The sequence below is a fragment of the Chiroxiphia lanceolata genome, chromosome 3 (genome assembly GCF_009829145.1).
Source record: "Chiroxiphia lanceolata isolate bChiLan1 chromosome 3, bChiLan1.pri, whole genome shotgun sequence".
Taxonomy (NCBI): Eukaryota; Metazoa; Chordata; class Aves; order Passeriformes; family Pipridae; genus Chiroxiphia; species Chiroxiphia lanceolata.
The window spans coordinates 35501511-35522369 of NC_045639.1; the positions used below are offsets into that span (position 1 = coordinate 35501511).

General features: G+C 41.6%; 1 protein-coding gene across 1 annotated transcript; it reads right to left on the bottom strand.

Annotated features, from left to right (window-relative positions):
- Positions 1-568: 568 nt before the first annotated feature.
- Positions 569-11055, bottom strand: SCCPDH (saccharopine dehydrogenase (putative)). The gene is made up of 12 exons (XM_032681288.1): positions 10766-11055; positions 10472-10584; positions 9615-9695; positions 9008-9137; positions 7455-7504; positions 5818-5948; positions 5172-5289; positions 4098-4217; positions 3924-3980; positions 2847-2958; positions 1933-2014; positions 569-1489 (listed from the first exon to the last, which is right to left on the bottom strand). Exons 1-12 carry the CDS (start codon positions 10989-10991, stop codon positions 1384-1386), a joined length of 1326 nt encoding a protein of 441 aa, XP_032537179.1. The 5' UTR covers positions 10992-11055; the 3' UTR covers positions 569-1383.
- Between the last annotated feature and the right edge of the window lie 9804 nt (positions 11056-20859).

Sequence of the window (20859 nt, forward strand, 5' to 3'; positions counted from 1 at the left end):
AGTAGTGCAGAAGGCACTGCACTGTGATGATCAGTGCCAGTTGCATACACACCTTGTCCTGTAAAACTGTCCACTGTCCATGAGCGGTGGCACATCGTTAGTCCTGAACGGAAATACCAGAAAGGGAGCCTGTGAATTGCATACACTGACTGCTCTGATCTCTGCCCCTTAAATGAATGAATTTTCATCTTTAGTAGAGAGTACATTGTATGTTTCTAACTTTCAATGTGGTAGTGATCTGAAAGAAAAAGTAGCTTTTCACCATCTTCATCAGTGTGAAGTTTGTTTTGTAAGGAATAAAGTATTAACAGGCATTTTTTAACTTTAGGTTATTGAAGACAGCGCAGTGAAGGCATAAAAGCTGAAGAAGCAGCACCTAAACCACCATTATATGGTGAACTACATCCAGAAGGCAATCTTCAATACAGCTATGATACTATAAAGCATCAGTTTTTATGTGGTTTGCCTGATAATAAAAATAGTGAATGTGATGCAGCTGAGATAGAGACCTTTATATATCTCAGACCAATTTTCAGAGTTTTTACAAGATTAAAAAAAAAGGCACCTCTGCAGAGAAAAATAATTTAATGTATTTATCACTCCCAAAAATCAAGAAGGCTACCTTTCAATATTTCTGTAACTCAAGGCTTCCATTCCCTACCAATCCATATCCAGAGAGCAGGATAACCGAACATGACACTGTCATAATTAAGCTAGCAGCAAAAAGCAGACCCATCAGTTACAGTATCAAGTAGTATGAAATAGGCCAGTGCACCTAGAACCTGGATTGCATCAGGTCAAACAGCTTCCAAAATGATGAACAGAACAAGCCTCCATCATTACAATGTGCAAAAGCACACTACAGTTTATTACTACTTACCTAAGTATAGAAACCCTAACACACAGATCTGCACTAAGAACAGTTATTAAATAAAGATTAATTGAAAATTATATTAAAGACATGCCAAACACAAGGAGTAACTAGTGGTTCCATCTGCTAAGGCACTTGTTATCCCAGGCCTCCCTGCTTTACATAGTTGCAGAAGGGGTGAAGTGAGGCGGCTATGGTTACTTATGAAGCAGACACTACAGCTGGTCCACTAAGTAGGAACCTGAAAAACTTAGATGAACGACATTAAAATTCTAGAACTAGTACCCAAGAAGTTACCAATTTAATATGTCTGTGAATTAAAACTTAATACCCACCCTTTAGAGATTTTCTCACTATAGCAAATAGTATTATACATTTAACTCAAATTTTCTTCTGTTTCTGCTGCAAACAATTGCACAGTGAAACTATTTTACAATTAGGCTTTTGCAGCCAAATGAGTTTTATTGGAGTTAGACCCAGTAAAGGTGTTAATTCATAGTCATGTTTTGTCTTCAGACTTCAGGCTTGCTAATAACAGAGAACTCAACACCACGTCTGTTGAGGCGATCAATCAGTTTTGTTTTGGAGAAGGCAGCTCCCGGAGAATATACACCACCCCTGTTAGTGAAAAGAGAAAAACATTAGTGGCACAGTGATTGAGGGACACCTTTTTGTGAAGTTAAAGATGTGCTTCCATGATTAAGAAAGAAAAAGCCACTTTGTCCCACAACAGAGTGGATAAGAAATTTGGCAAGGTGGTTATAATTATAGATTCATTTCTGCATCCAGCAAACCCAACAGAAACCATTCCATTTAACTGAACATACAGACACTGATGCAAAAGCCTGACTAAAAGCCTATGACTACATCCTTTCAAACTGAAAGACTGGGAAAGACCAAGTGGCTTTAAATCAGCCTGTGGTGAAGCATCTCCCTTGCACAGCCAGTTGGGTGAGGTAACACAGAAATCCACAGGGTTGATACGCATATTTTCAAACAGAAACATTTGCACACAGTAGCTTTAAGGAAGAGCAAGCTACTCAGAATGGGAAAGTACTTACCGTTTAGGCAGAGAAGGTGCATCCTCCAGAAGAGATACAGCTGCTTGAACCATTGCAATAGGTGTAGCAACATATCCAGGCTCTGGCAAACAAAACAAAACAAAAACCCCAAATGACATACAGTGTGTTGAAATGTAGAATGTAATTTTGTTCTTCCCTACGGCATTCAGAAGAATAATCTCTTTGGCAATGAAACGGCCTTCCCCATCTAAGAACAGCGTTTTTTATCTAGTAATCAGCCCAAGTAGCTGGTGAAGTCCTTAAGATCTAATCCAGACAAATACTGCTTCACATATAGGCCTATAACCACACCACAATCATTGAGTGTCTACATCATGGTGAGAGAGGGCTCTCTGATACAGCAAGAACTTACTCCATTCTGTGCCTAAATTCAGACCTTTGTTGTGAGATGCTTGAATTCAGCTACATCTCTAGTTATTTAAAGAAGCTGTGCTACATTAACTCCTTTCTGAACATAGATTCTTGCTCTCTGCAAACCACGTAGGATGTCATCTCCCCTCAAGGAATGACCTGAAGAGAAGTATGCTATAGCTAGAAATTATACCACACCAGACTTGGTTAAGTTCACTCCCAGGGAACTGGAAAAAAACAAGTAGTAAGTCCAGGCTATAACAACTGAAAACTATCCTTAAAGCCCTCTCCCTTCAATGGCTCTACTCGGCAAACATGAGAATTGGAACAGGGAAAGTCAGAGAAAGATAATGACGAGAATGCAAATGAACCGGCCATTTCAAAAACCAAGTCACAATGAATTCTAGTATCTAGTAATACACTGTAAAGCCTGTGACTTTGTTCATGTTGCAAGTCCTTCTAAAGGGTGAAAGAGACAGCAGTGGAATCATAAACCTATTTTGGAGCAGGCAAAAGCAGTTAGCTGCTACTAACATACATACCTGGTCCTTTCACTTCAGTGCAGATCTTCACATTTGGTTTGCCACTCTGGGGATCTTGCCCCTCACTGTAACCCTCACCAAAAAAAGTCATTGTAAAAGAGGTTCCATCCATCTGTAGTGAACAAGACAAGCACGGTCACCAAAACAGTAACTCACTGATATCAGGCAAACACAAGTAGTAAATATAAGTATCCAAAGTCTATATACAGAATTCTGCCAAATACTATAATCCATTTAAACATGAGAGCACTTAATTTTCAGTTATTGCTTAAAAGGTATAATCTCTTCTCAATTTTTAATTGCTTCCACTTTGTTGGAACTATTCTTTTTCTGAAGTCTGTATTCTCTCAGTGCTTTCAGTCCTAGGTTTTTGCTAATCGGTCTCCCTCAGTCATCACCTTTGATAGAGTGCTCTGAGCCACCCATGTAAATACATCAGGCCCAGCAATATTATCCATTTATTCCTCATAGGAGTTACACGTACTCTGATATCTAATAACAGAAGGCATGATTATGTAAATATTCTATAACTATCTCAACAGGCACACAAAACGTGCATTTGGGCCTAGAGGGGAAGCTGTATGAGGAGCAGATGAAGTCACTTGGTCTGTTCAGCCTGGGGAAGAAAAGACTGAGTGGAGACCTCATTGCTGTCTTCATCCTTCTCATGCAGGGAAGCAGAGGGGCAGACACTGATCTCTCCTCTGTGATGACCAGGACCTGAGGAAATGGCCTGAAGTTGCATCAAGGGAGGTTTAGGTTGGAAAAAGATTCTTCACCTAGAAGGTGGTTGGGCACTGGAACAGGCTCCCCAGGGAAGTGGTCACAGCACCAAGCCTGGCAGAGTTCAAGAAGCGTTTGGACAATGCTCTCAGGCACATGGTGTGACTCTTGGGGCTGTCCTGTGCAGGGCCTGTGTTGGACTTTGATGATCCTAGTGGGTCCCTTCCAACTCAGAATATTCTTTGATTCATTTAGAAATTACTTCTCTGAGACTAAGCAGTTGATTCTAATTTACTACTCCACTATTACCATAACAAATGTATTGAACAACTGTAATGGAAAACAGTCACTTACCTGTTTCTGGGTTGGTCCTTTCTTTGTGAAACGTCCAGCAGAGAAAAATTCTGGGTACTACATGATGAGAGGGGAGGGGGGAAAAAAAAAAAAAGACAAAAAAAAGACCAACAGTAAACTAGAGAGAAAAAAAAATCTCCAAACACTAAGTTATTTTGTGTTTTGAAAACTTACTTTTGTCAGAAGTTTTCTTCCAAAGTTAAACTTCACCAGAAGAAGAAATAACATGCCAGCGAACATCAGCTTGATAACAGAGCCAAGACCACCTACATTTACATAAGCACCATACTGGACCTGAAGCAAAAACATATTTTCACTGATAAGATTTACATTAAATTTTTTGCATTAAAATGCATTAAATTTCAATTTAAAAAAAATTAATCTACCTCAAATTAAGATGCAGTTGTCTCATAGAACAGATAGCAGTTTATAATAGGGCCTTAAACAAATGTCTTAGTTCTAAGTAACTCTCTGAAGCATTCTTCACTTTGCCATTCATTCTGAGAAGATAATATAACTACAGAGTGGTGAGGGAGCAGGCATGGTAAATAAGAATGGACAACTTTACAGAAAGATATGTTTTTCGTATCTGATTTCAGCCTTCTTTCCTAGATCCTCCTTTCCTTCTCTTTATCCTTTTCTGTAAGATAAACTGAAATAGCAATGGCAAGCCCTTCTCATTAGTAGCTTCCAAGGATATTTTTAAAGCACTATCTCACTCTCATCTCTTAACTGATGCGTGTGATTCTGCACAGCAGTTATACAGACTATTGGTGCTGGTGTTCTCTCAGGAAACCAGGAAACACAAACATTAAACATCTTTTCCACCACCATCATTTCACACTGCCTTTACTCTGCACCTGGAGACCCAAGCATCAAAGTCTTAAGATATAAATGAGAAGCATATGAATTCTTTACCAGAGAATTTACTACACTATATGCTGACCTAGCTACAGCTACGCAGGCTAAAATTATGATCCTTTTAGAAGCTCTACTGGTACAACAAGAAAAGCCTCGGCACAGAAACAAATTAATGCATTTAATGCAACCTTTCAAATGTGACTGTGACTCATGGTTTCCATTCCCTACAAATACATATCCAGAAATCAGAGAGCAGGGCAACCCTACAAGACACTCTCATAAGTATCATACTGGCAGCCAAAGGCAGGCTCATCAGCCACAGTATAAAGCAGCATGGAACAGGCCAGTGCACCCAGAAGACATAATACACAAATAACAGTAACTTACAGGTGTTTCCTGCAATTCTGTGTGCAGATAACGCTGAGTCCGTTTCACAACAGAACCATCAGATCCCATGAATGGAATAGAGTACTCTTTGAATTCCTGATTGTAAAACAAAAATCCTCTGCAAATGGAAAAAAAATAAAGTCATTAAAAAAATGTTCCAATGTTTGTGCAAACTGAAAGAAACTGATCATACTGGCCTTACCATTATCAGCTTTCTCTCAAGCATTTTTATGACATTATCTCTTTTCAGTGAAAGCAAACAATGCCAAATTTATCCCTGGCTCACTCAAAATTCCATGCACTGTATCAAGGATGAATTTGATAATCAATATAATAGTCTTCTCCTTTTTTTTTCCCCCATTCTACTAATCACTTCTGAAATCAAGAGTTTGCCACGTCACTAAAAGTCTTAGAACAAGTGAACTTTGAAACCTAGTACATGCTGAGACATGTTCTCTCTTCATTAAGATATGAACAAATCAGTAAAGTTGAACTTATCTTCAATTCTACTAGATGAGCATCTATGTGTTCATATTATACTGAAGTCCTAAATGCATCCTTTCAGTATTTAATACTATGTTAGCAATCTGTATCATAAATACTGGAACTGTTAGAAGACAGCATGTTTCACATCTTACACTTATACCTTTTTTTAAGCTTTGCACCAACTATTGGAACAGGGGCATATCCTATCTTTTTTCGAAGCTTCCTCAGGTTGTCTTCATCCGCAAGGCCATAGACAGCTGACTTCCAGGTCCCATCGTGTACACAAACACCCTGGCGACACACCCAAAACAGTAATTAGTTCAGTATTTAAAGGTTTCATGTATTATTTTAACAATGATACTATAACTATTACACATATTACAATTATTACATATATGTGTTATGATTACATGCATTATAGTGGAGTGGGATGACCTTGGCTGGATGCCAGGTGCTCACTCTCTTCCTAGCTAAGGAGGAGAAAATAAGACGGAAAAATCCCTTGTGTGTGAAGACAAAGCAACTTAATAAAGCAAAAGCTGTGCATGGAAGCAAAGGAAAACAAAAGACTTCTTCTCTACTTTCCATCAGCAGGTGATGTCCAGCTACTTCCTGGGAGGCAGAGCTTCAGTATGCAGAGTGCTTGCTCCGCAACACAGGTGTCGTAGTAACAAATGCCTCCCACCCTTCCTCCTTTAGCTTTTATTGCTGAACGAACTTGCATGACATGAAATACCCCTTTAGTCAGCTGTCCTGACTATGCCCCCTCCCAGGATCTTGCCTACCCCAGACTACTGGATGAGGGGGAGAATGTTGCAGAGACAGCCTTAGCACCGTGGGAGCAGTGCTCAGCAGTAGCCAAAACACTGGTGTGTTATCAACACCTCTGCAGCTACCACAGGAAGCACAGCACAGTGATGGCTTCTATGGGGAAATGAACTCAGCCACACCCCATGCAGCCTCCATCCCTCATTCCATATGACCCACAACATGCTCGGGCCCCACATACTTAATACGTATCTGTATCTCTTCTAACCATCCCACTGTAGTTAATTCCCATTATCAATATCTCTTCTTACCAACACTTAGAAGTTACACCACACATAGGTAAACCATCTTTCTACCCAACATACAGATTTAAACAAACATACTCATTCACTACTATTCCCTGTTCATTAATAGATGGATATTATTCTCCCATTCCAAGGGCTTCCTCCACTCCTCCAGATGTTTATAAGAACAGACTGTGACTTAGGCCCTATCTAATAAGATGGGTGATTAGGCCAGAAATAGCATGTTTGGTTGCTGGGCACCAAGACTGGCTTGGATCATCATTGCATTGTTTTAACAATGACATTAGAATTATTACATATATTTCACATTATTACAATTACTACCTACCTGTATCATGATTAGATGCATTAAGTATACTGAAACAACTTGCCCCCCAACAAATAAAAAACCCAAAGACAAACACTAGGATTACTGGCAACACACTATGGATCTTGTTATAGTTTTACTTGTGTAAGAATCCTTCCCACATCTCTGCAAAACCAAAATAATTCTTGAAACAGCTTACCACAACAAACTCTAGGTAGACACCCTCTGAAAACAGACCTTACAAAATCGTGTTTGCTTGGGAAACTTTAATTAGCACCTAAAGAATAAAGTTCTTTGACTCAAATAACTGCCAGCTTGCTCTTTGGACTGTATTAATGTAGCAACAGTTATTCTGATGGGCTACTCTGATGTTATCACAAAAACCTCTGAGTTCCAAGAAGGCAGAAACCAACTAACCTCAGGCCCAGATTTTACCGACAGGAAACTTTCAACAGCAGTTAAGGTACCTGTCAAAAGAGAGGAGAAAATATTACTTGGCACATTCAGCCATTAGTTTGCAAGACCACACTACGCTCTGGTAGACTCAAATAGCAGGCCACTGACATTATCAGCCGAAAAGGCAGAGTTACATCTTTATCTCAAAGCCAAATAACATAAGATGCACAGCTATTTGAGAAAGCAAGTATTAAATTTCTTGTGTAAAGTACTTCAATAACGGTCACTAATACTACCTGCACTCATTAAATGTTTTTCATTTGTCTCACCTAGTTAATGAGATAATGTAAAAAATTCATTGGGGTACAAAAAGGAAGGAATATTAAGAGCCACATTTCATTTTCCTCCAAGTTTCAAAATAAAGGACGATGTTGGTTGTGAAAGCAAAGATGGACTAAAAATTTGGTACACCTGAATTACAAAAAACCCCCCACCAAAATAAAACAACCCATAACCCCCCAAAAAACCAAGTAGCCTAAAACAAAACAAAATATCCTAAAACATTCATTTTAGCATAGCTTGTGTTTTGGAAAGAATGCTTAGTTGTGATGAGCAGCAGAACAAAACAGTGCCTCCAAATTCTGTTTTCTTTCACTTTGCTCAGTTCCTTATGAGACTGTAAAACTACTTGTATGGGTAAATTTCCATATAACAAGCAACTGGATAAACAGGTGGTAATGCCATAGTCAAAATAAGAAAATATAAAAGACATCTTTATTCAAAACAGGTTTCAAACATGAAATTACAACCTCATGAGCAACTAGATACTCATTTCCATGCCTTGCTTCTCCCTCCAGTCAGATCCCACTTGAGGTTTCTTCAAATGAAAGTTCACAATACACTTCAATACAAACCAACCCCATTTAACAGTCTTTTTCATAGTCCATAAAAGCAAAACATTTGGATACTCCTATCGGCCCTCCCAACTGAAAGTCAGACCTGAGGAACAGAGTATCCTCATTTGAAACCAGGATCAAGTATTATTTACAGAGAATTAAATCCTTTCATATCTTTTCTCAAATATATTTGTCCTCTTTCAGCTGCTATTAAAGCAAAAAGCACTGCATGGCACTGTCTTGCTACTTACACAACAGCTTCTAAGAGTTTGCAGCCGAAAAAGAAAACTTAGGAAACCTGAGGTCTGTGGACCCTTTCCCACAGCTGTCCCCCCCTGCACTGTCTTTTCCCTACAAGATCCTCTGCACAAGTTGCAGTGTGCTGAGGCTTGCCTAGAGAAGCTCACACACTGGCTGAACAGCTCATAGCTGAAGGTTCTGTCTTCTCAGTGAGCAACATGACCTTGAATCCCTACTCTACCAATCTTCTCCAATATGGGAATACGACTTACTTTGAAATTTCTCTCTACTACATTTGGTTGAAACTGGTCACCTGACAAAGGCAGGCAAAAAGAGTCACTGAAAGAGTTTCCACAGAAGCACTGCTGCTTTAGGAAACCAGATGAAAGCATAATCTACATTTCCTTTTCACCATAAGGAGGTATTTATTCAAGTCACCTTTCAACTTGTCTCTGGTGTACAGTACTCCCATATCAGCTGGTATGGAGTCAAAGCCACAGCTTCCAACGACATATACCCCCTTTTCCGCAGCTTTTTCGTTGTATTTCAGGTACATTCCCTCGAGGAACTAAAACACAGTCAGAACACATATTTTAGGCAGAAATCCATTCTTGGCCATATGCAATATTAGCCATCAGTGCTTTACTGTCACATTATAGCACCCTACATGCTTCAGACCACCTACATGTACCTTTAAGATATATATATATATATAAGTCCTGGTCAAGCATCAAAGTTTCACAGCAGTGCAAAGAAATGTATAGAATTCCTATGCAGAATCACAACTGAGGCTTAAAACAGAATTCAGCAACTTGGGATTTCCAGAGAGAACCTAAAAGGCTCTAGTCTTACAAGCAAGGAAACTATAAAACCAACACACATTAGTGCACCTTAAAAGACTTACTGCATCTTCTACAGTAATTGTAGATGAAGAGGCAGAATTTGTGTTCATGTTCAGAAACATTAGCAGAAACACGAAGCACACTAAATGAACACTCCTTTCGTAGATCCTTTATGTAAGGTAGTGGTTTTTACTGTCACATACCTGGGGCTCTCCACTGATGTCAATGCAGCTTGCACCATTTTCAACACAAGCTTCAACCACAGGCTCTCCAAAGAATCTATACTATAGAAGGAAAAAACACCACACATAACAAAAGAAAACCTACACACCAGAACTTACCCAACATGCTTTATCTAATGCACACCTCTACAATAAAAGTGAATTTGGTAGCTATTGATTTTGCTAAGTGGGGCTAAAAATGTAATAGCACTTTTATTTCGTGGGGGTGTGGAGAAAAGGAACAGCCTGACAAACTCCATCGCTGATAATGGAGTTTGCTGCACACCTGATTTCTCACATAAAATCAGATCACCAAGACCAATTGAATACTGCTGCTAGTCTCACTCTATGTTTTTTGCGCTTTATTATCAACATATTCTCTGCTTAAACACTCTTAATTTCAAAGACATTGGCATGACCCAACTTCCACCTCCCATACTTTGATGCCCTCTAAATGTACTGGAAATACTGCCGCTGGAAATTTTAAAAGAGCCAAGGGCTTACAGCAGCAAGCCTGTGGGCCCCTCTTCCTGCTCTACTTTTAACCCTAGTGCCACTCGAAACACTCTGGCCCAACCTGAAACGTTGGGCCGACTTTGCCATCAGTTTCTTACGCTTCCTACGGAAGACCTAAACCGAACCCCGCTGTATTTGAGTGAGCGCATCGCGCCACCAGCCATTGCAGTGGGACACGCTGCGGCCACTGCAGTAGGCGGCTGTCCTTCGGGTTCGGGTTCAAGGAGCCGCGTAGCCCGCGGGCGGCCCCCCGCGCCCCGAGGAGGGGCGGGGAACGCGGCCGCCCGAGCCCCGGCGCGGCCCCGCCCGCACCCCGCACTCACCGGGCCCACGCAGTTCAGCACCACCCGGGTCTGCTTCGCCATGGCGGCCAGCGAGACCGCGTCGCCCACATCGCACAGCAGCACGTCGACCTCTGCCCCGAGCGTCGCCTTCCCTGCGCACCGGAGACCGCGGTCACCCTCACCGCCCTCCCCGGGGCTCGCCCCACCTCCGCGCCCCAGCGCCAGGGCTCGCCCCGCAGCCCCTCCCCGCACACCCGCCCGCGGGCGGCTCCGGGCCCGACCCGCTGCCCCCCTGCCCCGGCGCTGCGCCTCCGGCCCGGCCGCGGCCCGTACCCAGTCGCTCGGCCGCCCGCTCCAGCACCGCCCGCAGCTTCTCGCGGCTCCGCCCGGCCACGGCCCAGCGCAGGGGGCCGCGGCACAGCGGACCCTCGCCGGCGGCCGCCGCCGCCGCCGCCCGCGCCACCTCTTCCACCACGAACTGTCCGGTGAAGCCCGAGGCGCCGAACACCACCATGTCGTAGAGCCGCTCGGCCGCCTTCGTGCCGCTACCGGCAGCCATGGCGAAAGCAGCCGCCGCACTACGGGCAGCGCCGGGATGGCCGCGATCACGGCGCTCACAGCACAGCACCTCCGCGCCCCGCCCCGCCCGCCCCCGCGGGCTCAGCCCCGCCCCGCCCGCAATCTCGGCCCCGGCCGGGGGAGAAAGCGCCTTTGGTCGCGTTGCGGCAGCTGGGGCAGAGGCGGTGGTGCTGCCTCTCGGGGGAGGTGACATACCATAAGCGAATAGAAGCGTGTCAGGGTACGGCCGAGAGGGCTTGGAGCCCGGCGGTGTAAGCAACATCATTTGTTGGGAGAAGCCACCGTGGAATCAGAGAATGGTTCAGGTTGGAAGGGACCTAGAGGATCATCTAGTTCCAAGCCTTCCGCCGTGGGCAGGGGCACCTTCAACTAGACCAGGTTGCTCAGAGCCCCATCCATCTTGGCCTTGAACACCTTCAGGGATGGGGCATCCACAGCTTCTCTGGGCAACCTGTTCCAGTGTCTTACCACCCTCACAGTAAAGAATTTTTTCCTAAAATCTAATCTAAGCCTACCATCTTTCAATTTGAACCCACTTGCCCTTGTCCTGTCACTACATGCTCTTGTAAATAGTCTTGCCCCATCTTTCCTTTAAGTTCCCTTCAAGTACTGGAAGTCCATAATTAGGTCACCTTGAACCCTTCTCTTTTACAGGCTGAACAATCTAAATTCTCTCAGCCTTTCCTCAGAGGAGAGGTGCTCCATCCCCCTGATCAACTTGGTGGCCCTCCTCTGGATCACCATCATTGGTCCCACAGCAGACATATTCTCTCACAATGAGCATGGCTCATTGCCATGAGCTACTACTATAGGCTTTTCAGCACAGGTAATGCAGATGGTCTGCAATTAATAGAAAAGAAAACTTTAATTACCTAGAAGTAAAATGAAACACACTGTTTTCCCCAAAATTGCAGCAAATATTTATGGTTTACTCAACAACAAAAGCAGAACAACAAAAAATGTGAAGTTTCTGCTGTGGTGGGGAGAAGCAGTGGCCCTGCAGAGGCACTTTGGTATGGAGCATCCAAGACTGCACCGAGTGGTGAGGTATGGCTGTGTTTTCTGTGCTTTCCATGGCCAGGCTACTCACCTTGATTCCAGAGGCTCGCAGCAAGTCAAGTGGGAACAGCCTCGTGAATCCTACTCTCTGGCCCTTTTTCCCAGGCAGCATCTACTGTATCTAAACTCTTCTCAACAGAGGCCTGTCAAACCTGTTTTAAAACCTCCAGTGATAGATGATTTCACACTGTTCCTCAGGCAGTCTCCACCTGCATTTCTTATACATGTGGCTAGAGACAATAAGCTAGATCTTCAGACCTGTAGTTTTAGCCCCATACTATTTATCCTGTTTCTTGAGGACATCTTGGCAAAAGATTTAATCTTGGAGGAGTATATACAAAGATGCTGCACAGCTGGAAACTGCCATGCATCTCCTCAGTCTTCCCTACACTAAAAAGAGTTTTTTTGATTTTTCCATACAGGCCACTTCATACATACATTTTTCCTGTTCTTTTCTGAACTTTCTCCAACTGTTTTACATTTTTCTGTGGGGTCTAGTGTCCACTATTAGACCCCACATTCACATTGTCAGTGCTAAATTGATTGAGAAGGTTAGTTGATAGGGTGGAGTTTACCACTGTTTCTACATGCCTCAAATATTAGCCTTTTTTTTTTTCTTTTTGCAAATGTCATTGTTGCTGCACTTGAATCTCAAGATCTGTTCCACCTCGGAGGCTTTTTCAAATTACTGCTACCTAACTAGTCTTTTCCCATCTCAGATCTGTCCTGAAGAGTAATGACCTTTCTGAATACGTGTTAAACGTCTCATCTCCAAGGCAGTATATCCTCTCCTCTAAGCATCAATATCAACTCCTTGAGTAGTGCTGATGCAGTTGTTTGTAGGCCTACACCATCAGCTGTGGCAGTGAAACAAATCAGTCTAACAAAAAACAAAGAGTGGGGGAGGGAAGGACAAAGACGGGTTTTGTGTTCCTTTTTAATTCAGATAATTTTGTTGATCTGATTTACAGATCAACCCTGCAAAACCAGTTTCTTGTCTTTGAGGTCACTGAACATCTCATTAGTCAAGCTGATCTCTTCTACCTTCCACTCCTTCCTACATTCAGGGATAATTTCCATCTGTGCTCACAAGAGTGTTGAACTCCTCTGAGCTACTTTCTTCTTATTCTCAGTTTTTTTCTTCTGCCACCAATTGTTGAAGTAAAGTTTGTTTTCTTTGGTCTTCCATTCTCCTTTCTCTTTTGTAAAACATTGCAACAATAAACAATATATATTTTTCCCCCAATTTGAAGTTAACAAAAATATTTTTTTCTTCAGACTTTGCATTAATATTTAAAATTATTCAGTCACAGGAGGCTGTAAGAAGTCTGCAAATTTACTGAGGGATTTTGACATAGTTTGCAGGTCTGGCTGGGATCCTCAGACTGCTTTCTGCATCCCTTTGCTCCAGATGCTTGCCTCTCTTACCTACTCTCCCTCTTCCATATTATCCCCTGTCACTCCCAGGAAACAAGGCAATTTATAAACGTATGATTCTGACTCAACCATTTGTAAAGAATCAGGACTGCACAAGCTTCCTCGGGCCACATGTATTTGATAAGACCTTCATTGTATTGATAGGCCGGCCAGTGGCTTGGCAAGCACAGGCTTGTATGCAGTGCTGAGTGCCCTGTCTCCTCTTGATGACTGAAACATTTCACCAGCTTGGACAGACCTACCCTGTTTATTAATTCACAACTCTCAAAATTTCACTTACTCTTTCAGTGTCATCTCTGTTCTTTAAAACACATTGCAAGAACAAGATAACTCTTGTAAATTGTAGCTTGCACAAGCAAGAAATCAGGCTTTAAAAATTGCAGAAGGATACCTGAGAAACAACTAGAGAGGTATCAAAACATGAGGCAAACTTGGGGTTTGTTTGGGTTTGGTTTTTTGTTGTTGTTGGGTGTTGTGATTTGATTTGGTTTGGTTTTCTTGGTTGTTTTTTCTTTTTTTGGCTTACATAAAAGATCATTATGGTAGCTCCAACTTTTTTTTTTTTTTTTTTTTGAGAGAGAGCTCCCTCTTTGGCAAGTTGAAGAATTCTGTATGCAGACATCTCCAGTTTTGCTCCAGCTCTCTGGGTTAAAAAAGAACAAAAATCAAAGTCTCTTAAGACAGTTTACATTCCTGACTGTGTAACTAACAAGTAGATTTCAAAATAGCAAACATCGAGGCAATGTCAAGGCTCTGATTTTAAATGGAAGGCTTAGAGCAGTCTTGACTAAAGGCAAAGGTTAACCTGTCTTCCTAGTTAGTGCCACCAATGCAGGATTGCAAAAATTATTCTGTGGGAAAGCAGTGGGATGATTTACAGTTTTCCCTCATCCAATAGGAAGACAAGAAGTGTCAGATCTGCTGCCAAGTGCAGTTCTGCAAAGAAAGTTCCAACCTGAATCAGCTTTAGAAGCTCACCAAAAATAAAGATACTGCTGTTTCTTTTAAAAACTTGTTTTTCAGATTTGAAGGTCTTTTGGTTTTTTCCATGTGTATCTGCATACAGATACCTCCAGATTTCATTTCTTTAAAGCCTGCTTTAGCTAGACTAACTCAGTCTAATATAGCTTCAATTACTAGAGGTCTCTGCCAATTTTCTTTGGCACAGAAAAGCATACAAGTGAACATGTGCACACACCCCCACATCTGTGCGTGAATTCACCATATCTTTTCAAATTCCTTAAATAAAAAGGGGCATGCCTCCCTTTGCTAGCTTCTCCTGTTCCACCTAGAGCCTCTAACAGGATCTAAGGAATCTGTGTAAGCATTTATAAGAACACCTATATGCCCCTTCATTTCATGCAGCAGTTGTTTAGATAAAATCCTTCATATCTATATTTCTTTCATGTATTTCATATTTTTCTTGGACACCAATCTTTGTGGTAAAGTTTTTTATACTCATAAGTTTAGGATACTTTTTGTTAATTAGAGTGGAAATGTAGATGTTCCATTACTACTTTTTCATTAAAATAATAATAATAAGGTAGCAGAAAGAGTGCAATACGATGTCAATCACACAATGTTGCATGAAGGCAATTTTTTTAAACACAACATGGTAGTTGTCTTGTACCTCAAAGGATGAAATAAGATAGTTGGCTTGCATCATTGCAAAAGTTAGTATGGAACTCAAGAAAAATAGAGCATAAGAGTAAGTAGAGGTGTTGGGAAATAAGGTTGATTAACGATGCACAGATAATTCACTGCAGGGTATGAAGAGTTATGTGGGTGAGTATATAAGGGATTAACAAAAAAAAAAGGCAGGCATCTATGCACCTCAGTACTCTAAGACCGTGAGAACAAAAGTTTCTGGAACAAAGCCCACAGTTTTTAGTGCCATGATGTATCTTATTCTTAATTTATGCAGAATATTACTTTATAATCTAGAGACAATAGGCTCCAAAAAGCCAGCCTATACTTAGAACTGGCAATAAACCAAACCATTTAGACTGAGACAAAAAGGAGGAGCTTGAAATGCTCAGAAAGCTTAAAAGACTGCAGACAACCCAACAGATAGCTGCTTGTAAAATATGGCAGTTTAGTAATGCTTTATTTCTTTTATTTTAATTTAATTTTAAAATTAAAATATCATCTAACCTTCTTGAAAAAAAAAAAACCCAACCTTGAATCATAGAATCATGTAGGTTGGAAAAGATCCTTAAGGTCACCGAGTCCAAATGTGAATCTGACACTGCCAAGTCCACCACTAAACCATGTCCCTAACCACCACATTTACACACTTTTTAAATGTTTCCATGGATGGTGACTCCACCACTTCCCTGGGCAGCCTGTTCCAACGCTTGACCACTCTTTCCACAAAGAAATTCTTTCTAATATCCAATCTAACCCTCCTCTGGCACAACTTGAGGCCATTTCATCCTGTCTCAACCTGGGAGAAAAGGTTGATCCCCACCTGGCTACAACCTCCTTTCAGGCAGTTGTAGAGAGCAATATGGTTCCTCCTGAGCCTCCTGTTCTCCAGGATAAACAACCCCAGCTCCCTCAGCAGCTCCTCATTACACTTGCATCCAGACCCTTCACCAGCTCCGTTGCCCTTCTGGACACACTCCAGCACCTCAGTGTCCTTCTTGTAGTGAGGGGCCCAGAACTGGACACAGTACTCAAGGTAGGGCCTCACCAGTGCCGAGTACACTTCCCTAGTCCTGCTGGCCACACCATTCCTGATACAAGCCAGGAAGCCTTTGGCCTTCTTGGCTGCCTGGGCACACTGCTGGCTCATGTTCAGTCACTATTGACCAACACCCCCAGGTCCTTTTCCACTGGGCAGCTTTCCAGCCACTCTGCCCCAAGCCCATAGTGTTGCATTGAGTTGTTGTGAATTAAGTGCAGCACCATCTTAATCGGTATGTATACATACACATATGGAATATGTATACTGTATACATATATCTATTCAAGTGAATATATATTCAGCCATTTAACAATAATAATAACAAATGAACAAAGTTATTTCCACCTGTTTTGTTTATTTCTAAATTGGGAGATATAAAACAACAGATGGCAGCCTATGGCACTCGCAGATCCCATCCTTTTATTTTTTAATAAGCTCTATACACATTTCCATTCATTCACAACTTCATACAATTTCTTGAATAAAGAAAAGAAGTACACCATTAACCCATAGAAATACAAAGCTTTTGATTGCCTGGAGTTCAGGCTCTTTCAACACTTACTGCAGTTGTCACTTCTCACACTGAACTTGAAATGCAGGTATGAAAGGACTGATAAATGTATAGTTTTGTCAGTTTAGACAGACAAAAAGAAAGTGCAGAGGAAGAACACATTTTCTCTGATGACACTGAGTAACAACCAACGTTGCATTAGAATGCTCTATAATAAAAGTGGCCGCACAGTAAATGAAGGCATAGAGTTAAATGCCACAGTTCTCTTGCTGGGTGCTGCAGGGCTCTGCCCTACCTCTCAGCTCAGAAGTCATTTTGATGACAATAATTAAAGATTTGAAATTTTCTGCCATAGTTGCAGAGAAATAATTTAAAGACAAGTAAGAAATTAAAAGTGAAAATATTCAGAAAATGCAAACTAATCTATACTGGAGAAGTTAAAACATGGAATACACTAAGCTAAAAGAAAAAAGGATAAATGTTTTCCCCAAGGAATGAAAAATGTGGGAGACATTAGCAATGTAGAGCATCAGATTGCATAGAAGGATATAAAAATGTATTTCCATTTGAAAGTGTATTTTAAAACATTGTGTTCCAGTTCAGCCACTTTGCTACAATGAACAGACTGGCAAATTGAAGACAATTTCATGAAAATCATCCAGGAAATAATGAATTACCCAGGAATAGGAATGGATATACCTTCCAGGAAAAATCCGAAGTTCAAGGTATATATTATTAAACTGAAAATAGCTACAGAGGCATGATAACACTTCACAAATATCTGAGGATGTTACTTTTAGGGATGAAGGACAAGTGCCCACCTGAGCAAACTGACAGTGGCTGATAGAGTGACCAGCACAACCCATTGCTCCCAGCAAGGGAGGACCTGACAGGAGAACAAGACCAGCTGATGGGTGCCGATGGACAGGTTGTCTGACCATGGGATTTTGGGACAAAGCACCAGAACGTTAACTGTGAGGAAGCCACATGCTGCAGCAAGAGTAAGTGGATGGCTAGATAGATCACCCGTTCTTTAGTGTCTGCAATCTTCAGTACTAGACTGAATTGTAAAATTGTCTAGCTACCTCTCCCTCAAGTATGTTTTGAATATAACAACAGAGTCTAACAGTCCTTGAAATATTCTTTGTATCTTACTTAAGCATGGTCATTATAAAGGAAGAATGTCTGTAAACTCTAATTAGCTAAAACTGCTTGCAGGCAAAAACGTTCAGTTCCTCAACATTATTCTCTGTACTCTACTGGCTTTTGTTGCCTACAGAACTTCTTGGAAGTCAGTCAAGGCCCAACCCCACACCCAGGTGCCTCTGTAAAGTGCATGTGAACGGTCTGTCAGTGTTCATGCAGCATATCCACAAGCACTTTTCTTCCCTCAGGTTATATACTGTCTGTTCACAGACAAAGAAGGACTATCAGATTATCTGCTTTACACATTGGCAAAATCACAACCACTTATTTTTGTCACGTTTATAAATCACAGCTGAACTACACAGGTGTTACTGTTCTCAAAAGCCTTGTAGCTGTCTTTGAAATGGTAATATATTCCATCTTTTGACCTCCAAAGGCTTATTTTTACCCAGTACTATCTTGAACAGCTCTTGTGTGAGGCCAGCTATCCACTGCACTTGTTTCCTTTATGTTAAGGGCTAGGAAGGACGGTCCTTCACAAACTCTGATCTTCATCCCAGAAGCTGTAGCAGCTGAGTGCAAATATTTCTCTCTCATTCTGCAAGCAGAGCACATAGTTATTTTGTCTAATCCTATAGCAGTTTTAAAACCTTTGAGCAATCGTAACTTCTCCTGAAGCCACCCTCTCTCACTAATGTTTGTCAGTCTGGGTCATTTGCAGAATCACTGGCAAAGGTATCAGCAAAAGAAAGTTTCATATAAATTTGCAAAAGCATGATAAAGTTCAGTGGCAAGGTTCACTCTACCACCGATTGCATAGATAAAGCACACAAAGGAAAATCAGATTAGAACCAAATCTAACATGATTTACATGGAGACTGGGGATGGATATTGGTAAGGGTGCAAAAGGGTAAGGGAGACCCTCATGTTGAGTCATGAGGTTCAGAGGGAATCTCCTTGCCAAACTTAGCCTCAGACTTGATCAATGATTTATGACTAAGGAATTTAGCACAATCTAATAATTGACTAATTTAACATTTAACAAAATTATCCAATAGGATTTGCTATAAGCACAACAATAATTTAATTATGAATCTAAATTTAACTATGAATCTAAGATGGGAACATTCATAATACATTTGCTGTAGCATATTTAAATCACTTCACATAGGCACACACACAGACACAAAGAATTATGTACAAAGGTATACCTGTGAAAAATTCCCCTTGATTTCAGTGAAGTATTCACATCAGATACCTTTGCATCTTTCAACAGCTAAAAGGGTTGAGCTTTAAGGAATGGAGAGTATCAGCCCAGGGCCTGTCATCAGTGGTCCTCTGAGTATCACAAACTTGAGAGTTGTCAAGCTTTAGAGATGTCCCACTCAGAGGGAGATGCTAGTGTAGCCCACTGCAGCTCAGAAGAGCTCAAAGGATCTCACTCAGGGCACTGTTTATAGGGTTGCGAGATGATTGACTCTGGTCATCAGTAAATTTCCATCCTGGCCACAATCCAGGCTGGAAGTTACAGGAATTTTCCTTGAAAAGTCTAATAATAATATTGTTCCACTTTGGCTGTTATTCAGACAAAAAAGGTTTTCAGGGCTATTTGTTAGAAAACAGGAGCTCGATAGGCAATAGAAGTTCCTGGGAGCAGGCAGTGTTTCTGATAAACTCAAGGGGAGCCAACTGTGCACGAAGCATTAATGAAGGCTGAGGCCTAACAAGTGTTCCTGAGATCGTAAAGTAGCAGAGAGGGGTAAGGGGCCTGATGTTGCACCACCACAATGCTACACCCTCACGAACTGTCAGAGATTGAAGGGAAGGGAATCACTGATAAGGGGAGAAGAAATGGTGCAGTGGTAGAACTTTTCTTCCCTCCTTCCTGTTCCCGTGAAAGAAAGTGAGAGAAGAGAGTTTAGTTTAGTGCAGCTCTGTGTGGATGTTTTGTGCAGGAGAGTTGCTGCAGAGTTTTGGGGGTGAGAGCAGAATCCCAAATGTCCTGTGCTCTCAGCCACCACACCCTGCAGACGTATTCCTATGCTGAAATTAGGGTGAGGAGCCACACTTAAAACCTGCTACTTCTGTGTCTCCCGTGTAGCTATTCAATAGCCCCTAACTGAGCTTATCATAGGACAGCTGCAATTGAACTTAGATCTGTCTGTAACGTGGACAAAGGCAAGATGGCTTCCATCTTCCTCATAGCAAAGATCCAAACAGATCTTTATTGTCTGTAATGTTGTAATGGGGCCCATTTTTTGAAATCTTCTGCTCACAAATACATCTCATCAAGGAGGCTTTCTGAGATTTGCCACAAGAATTACCAACTACATCCTTTTGTTCATTCTGTAGAAAGCAAAAGTTTAACTTTCAGACCATTGCCTTGCCTCACGACTGAGTTTAATCCTGAGTTGAGCAGCCAGACCATGTAGCATTTACTGTGAGGATGGAAAGAACAAAAACACAGAATGTAATGCAGAGACAGCAAATTCCCCTCATTTAGTAGAACTGGCCTGCTCAGCAGCATGCAGGGTCAGTAACTGAAATTTGAGAAATAGTAAAGAACAAAATGGTCCTACAACATGGAGAATATCTACATTGCAGCACATTTTGCCATGTTCTTGAGACATTTCCAACACAACAGGTAAGTCTTTGCAAGGCCTGTGTAGAGACCTGCATCAGTTTGTGACTCACTGAGGACAGAGTCTCACTTAACAACACAGACAATTACCTCCCACTTTTCTGAATTTCCGGGATATCGTCAAGGTGTCTAACTTGGAGTGATAATCAGTTATTTAATGCTTTACTTGAGTAATAATGTCTTATTTGTCACCTACTGAAGCTTGTTCAACTCATATGAAATAATGAATTGCCCTTATTAAGCACTTTCACTATCTCGCTGAACATGTGCAGGGCAATAAGCATAAAAGGCCCCAATCTGATCTTTTTTGACCTCCTCCTGTAGCACCTGCCCTTTAGCAGGTGCCGAAGACTGTCCGAAGTGTT

What these genes read in the sequence shown, in the direction of transcription:
- SCCPDH (XM_032681288.1), bottom strand. Translation starts at nt 10,991, where the DNA reads ATGGCTGCCGGTAGCGGCACGAAGGCGGCCGAGCGGCTCTACGACATG. An exon ending in GCGGGCGGCCGAGCGACTGG is followed by an intron (nt 10,585 to 10,765) that starts GTACGGGCCGCG and finishes TCCGGTGCGCAG; the next exon opens with GGAAGGCGACGCTCGGGGCA. An exon ending in CAGAATTGCAGGAAACACCT is followed by an intron (nt 4,218 to 5,171) that starts GTAAGTTACTGT and finishes TTTTTGCTTCAG; the next exon opens with GTCCAGTATGGTGCTTATGT.